This window comes from Excalfactoria chinensis, chromosome 9, assembly GCF_039878825.1.
Source record: "Excalfactoria chinensis isolate bCotChi1 chromosome 9, bCotChi1.hap2, whole genome shotgun sequence".
Taxonomy (NCBI): Eukaryota; Metazoa; Chordata; class Aves; order Galliformes; family Phasianidae; genus Excalfactoria; species Excalfactoria chinensis.
This window is the reverse complement of record NC_092833.1, coordinates 9,133,462-9,137,813: the sequence shown is the minus strand read 5'-3', so window position 1 is coordinate 9,137,813 and position 4,352 is coordinate 9,133,462. Positions and strand designations below refer to the sequence as shown.

Here is a 4,352-nt window from a genome sequence, read left to right as displayed (position 1 = left end):
AACCTGCTAGATGGCATAATGACATGATAATAAATAATATCACTATTGCAATTGATCTGGACTCTAGAAATTATGTGGGAAACAAGTAAGTGTACTTCTCTGCCTCTTACTGCACTAAGAAGCAGTGCTCCCATTCTGTAGAGCATTCATTCAAGTCCTGATGAAGGACCAATCTCTGTGGCTCCAGAATATGTGCCTTTTCTGACAGAGGATGCAGTACACGGCCCGAGGAGCTCCACCACGACCCAGAGCAGCTTCTCACAGCCCTCGTAAGGTACGTGAGCGTGTTCACATCACCTCAGCCAGAAGCTGCCAGGGAGCTGCTTGTGTTCAGCCGCTGCACACCAACAGCGCGCAGCATTACTCATCTGTAACAGCCGGGTTTCGCTGCAGGCACCGCAGCCGGACTCACCGAACCGGAGGGAACGCGGTGTCGCAAGAGCGGGGCAGGCAGCGCACGCTCACGCGTGGACGGGCGGCAGGGCGGGACGCGGCGGAACGGCTCCGCTCCCCCCGGCTCCCGCCCCGGCTCCGGGCGGGGCCGACGCCGCCCTGTGCCCGCCTCTCGGCGGGGCCGGGCCCGGGGCTCCGCGGCGGGAGGCGCAGAGCGGCGGCAGCGGGCGGGCGGCGTGCAGCGCGGCGGCAGCTCCGCGGGCCGCGGGCAGCGGGCGCTCCGCCCTCGGTGCGCGGGGCCTCCCCTCTCCGCGCCCGCGGAGCGCCGGCGCCCGCCTATATCTACGGCGCGGCGGCCCGACGCCCGCAAGGATGTGAGGCGGGCGGGCAGCGCAGCCGCCGCCGCCGCCGCCGTGGCATGCGCTCCTCCGGCAGGAGCCGTCGGCGCGGCGCGTAGCCGCGGCTCCGCGGGGCGATGCTGCCCTGGAAGCGGAGCAAGGTGGAGCTGGTCCCGGGCGAGGCGCGGCGGCAGAGCAAGCCCAAGGGCTACGCGGTGAGCGTGCACTACTCGGCGCTCACCTCGCTGGCCCGCGCCTGCCCCGAGAGCGCGCTGCACCGCGTGGGCAGCATGTTCCGCTCCAAGCGGCGGAAATTCCGCGTGACCAGCGAGGACCCCACGTACACCGTGCTCTACCTGGGCAACGCCACCACCATCCAGTCCAAGGGCGAGGGCTGTACCGATCTGGCCGTTTGCAAGATCTGGAGCAAGAGCGAGGCGGGCCGCCAGGGCACCAAGATGAAGCTGACCATCAGCGCGCAGGGCATCCGCATGGCCCACGCCGAGGACAAGGGGCTGAGGCGGCCCGGCCACCTCTACCTGCTGCACCGCGTCACCTACTGCGTGGCCGACCCGCGCCTGCCGCGCGTCTTCGCCTGGATCTATCGGCACGAGCTGAAGCACAAGGCGGTGATGCTGCGCTGCCACGCCGTGCTCGTCTCCAAGCCCGAGAAGGCGAAAGCCATGGCCCTGCTGCTCTACCAGACCTCGGCCACGGCGCTGGCCGAGTTCCGCCGCCTGAAGAAGCGGGACGACGCGCGGCACCAGCAGCAGCAGCTGGTGGGCGAGCAGAGCATCCCGCTGGTGCCGCTGCGCAAGCTGCTTAACGGGCAGTGCTGCTACAAGCCGCCGGTGGAGCGGAGCAGAAGCGCGCCCAAGCTGGGCTCCATCACGGAGGACCTACTGGGCGAGGAGCAGGAGGAGCGCGCCATGCACTGCGAGTGCGAGGACATCCTGGAGGCGCTGGGCGAGCCCGAAGGCGAGCTGCTGCGTGCCGGTGCCGGCCGCGGGGAGGGCCCGGAGCTCGGCCGGCTGCTGCGCGACCTGGGCGAGCTCAGCCTGGGCAACGACCTGAGCTCACTGCGCGCCGACCTCGGCGTCCGGCGGCTGCTCTCGGGGGAGAGCACGGGCAGCGAGTCCTCCTTGGAGAGCACCGGCCCCGACGGCGCCGCCCCGCCCTGCAACGGCGCCGATCAGCCGCCCCCCGGCGACCCGGAGAGCGGATGAATGTCGGGGCGGGGGTGCGGGGGGGGGGGGGCACGGCTCTGCAGCGCTCGGGCCCTTCCGGGAGCGCGCGGTTCCGCCGGGGCGCATCGGCTCCACCCCGGGAGCTCGCGGCCTCACCGGGGAGCTCCGGGCTCCCTGCACCGGCGGCGCGCGGTCTCTATCGGCAGCGCGTGGTGCTCCCCGGGAGCTCCCGGCTCCGCTGGGGAGCGCCGGGGACCCTCCGCCGGCAGCCCGAGACCTCTCCGGGGAACGTGGGATCCGCTCCGCCGGCAGCGCACGGTCCCTCCGAGCGCGCCGTGGCCCCGCGGCGCCGTCGTGGCCCGCGGACGGGAGGTGTCTGCGGGCTGTTTACCTCCTTCCCGGCCCTTGAAGATCTGCCAAATTCCTGGAATAGCTTTCCCGGGGGAGGGAGGGAGGGAGGTGTTGCGCCTTGTTTACAATTAGAAATCTCACATCCGAGGAGGGGGTGCCGTTTTCTACATTAAAGTCACTCCATCGTGCTGTCGTGTCCGAAAGGTTTGCACTGTTGTGAATTGATTTTTTATGACCGTTTATAATTTAGACCCTTTTTTTGGGCCCCGGTCCTGCCCCCGGTCTCAGTGCTCTGGATCTTTTGCTGTGCAAAAGAAGAACTCTTATTCGTGGCTGTTCACCTGTACATAGGGAAATGTATGCAAATACATTGGGTTATTTTTAAGAACACCACCATCGCGATCTCCTCTGTTTGCACATACGTGATGAAAATAAAGGTGACAATAATTTAAAAGAAGAGTGGTGGCTGCAGCCGTGTGACCTTATTTGTGAGTGTTGCTGGAAGGAGCTGGGGGGGCAGGACGGCGTGTCCTGCACGGGGTGGGGATGTGACAGTGGGGAAATGCACTGGGGAAATGTTTAAGGTCAGCTCTGAGACACAGGGCTGAGATTGCCTCTAACAATAGAGACGGCAACGTGCTCGAGGCCTCGTGTCTGCTGCTCCCTGTCGCTGGGACATGGCTCTTGTGCCATCGCTATTGCTGTTAACACCACTGGGTCTCGCCGGGAGCAATCCCTGGGGCTGCTCACAGCTGTGCTGTCCCCCACTGCAGGTTTGCAGCTGGGCAGTGCCACGAATGGCAGCACCGGACCCTTGATGCCCACACCTGAGGATTTCATAACCTGCCCAGGGTAAGCAGTGCAATAGATTGACCACAGGACCGCCAGGGTATTTATAGCTGTAAATCTGTTTGCAAGCAGCAGCTCCCAGAGCAGGAGGGATGTTCTGGTTCCATCCCCAGGTGGAGGTATCAATTAAGAGATAATGAATGTGGCACTTGTGATGTGTACGTGTTTTCCCCAGCGCTGCAATCGGGCAAGCTGAAGGAATGTTGCCCAGGAGCCCAACCACTGGGGCCAGTGTGAGCGCCCTGTGCAAGCTGTAATGCCTCATTAAAACGTTGCAAAACCTGCCACTGCAGCAGCGAGCAGCTGCGGGAACTGCCTCGGTGTGAGGAGGACAGTGCAGTGCAGTGGTCTGCAGGGAGGAGATCACGGGGATTGGAGGTGGAGGCAACGAGGGTGAAAGTGGCAGGGAAAGTGCTGCGGTGCTGCCCCAGGCTGAGCTGCAGGCAGTCCTGCCCCTGGGGGCCTCGTGCACCCCGCCTGTCCCAGCTCCCCCAGAGCACAGGTCATGTCCCAGCTGCTGCAGCGCAGCTCAGAGCCCTGCAGGCTGCTCTGAGCACACCGTAGTGTTTGCTTTTGCGTCCTCTGTGTGTGCTTAAGGGCAGTTAATGGCATTAGCTCAGTCAATGCCTTTCCCCTCTCCAGAAGAGCCTCTGTGCTGGCAAAAGCGAGGGAACATTCATAGGGCACACTGCGCTGAGAGCAGAGCTCTGCCAGCAGCCACAGCCAGGCCTGGAGCATTTCCCCCTAGAGCCATTAGCAACCCCTGGGCAGCCTCATGGGAGGAAGAGGCTGGTACAGCACATGAGTTTCAAATGGGGAGTGCAAATCCTTATGTCATATTTTCACATTGGAACCATTGAGAAAACGCAGGCAGCTTTGTGCAGAGCTGATGTGTGAGGTTCTGTGTGTGTGCTGTGCCCTGCCCCAGGCAGCACACATGGGCCGGCACCGCAGCACAAATGCACGTGGGCAGAGAAAGAGCCTCGTGAGTTCTGCACAGCAAGGTTGGGGGAGCATCTCCACTGATAAGGAGGGGGCCCGGCCCAACCCCTGCAGCTGCCTGCTTTCCTCTGCTCTTAGCACACTCTTCTCCAATCCTTCCTCATTCTCAACAGGAGAAAATACCATTTACAACCAGAAAAATTAGCCGATGGCTGAGCCATGTGAGCCAGGTCACGGGGCCCATTGCCTAAATCTTGGCTGTCACACCAAACCCAGGGCCAGAATGCTGTGA

At 63.4% G+C, this 4,352-nt stretch overlaps 1 protein-coding gene across 1 annotated transcript; it reads left to right on the top strand.

The window, feature by feature from the left end:
• The first annotated feature begins 624 nt into the window (after positions 1–624).
• FAM43A (family with sequence similarity 43 member A) lies at positions 625–2,728 on the top strand. Its single transcript, XM_072344386.1, has one exon. It carries the CDS (start codon positions 869–871, stop codon positions 1,955–1,957), a length of 1,089 nt encoding a protein of 362 aa, XP_072200487.1. The 5' UTR covers positions 625–868; the 3' UTR covers positions 1,958–2,728.
• The last annotated feature ends 1,624 nt before the right edge of the window (positions 2,729–4,352 follow it).

What these genes read in the sequence shown, in the direction of transcription:
- FAM43A (XM_072344386.1), top strand. Translation starts at nt 869, where the DNA reads ATGCTGCCCTGGAAGCGGAGCAAGGTGGAGCTGGTCCCGGGCGAGGCG.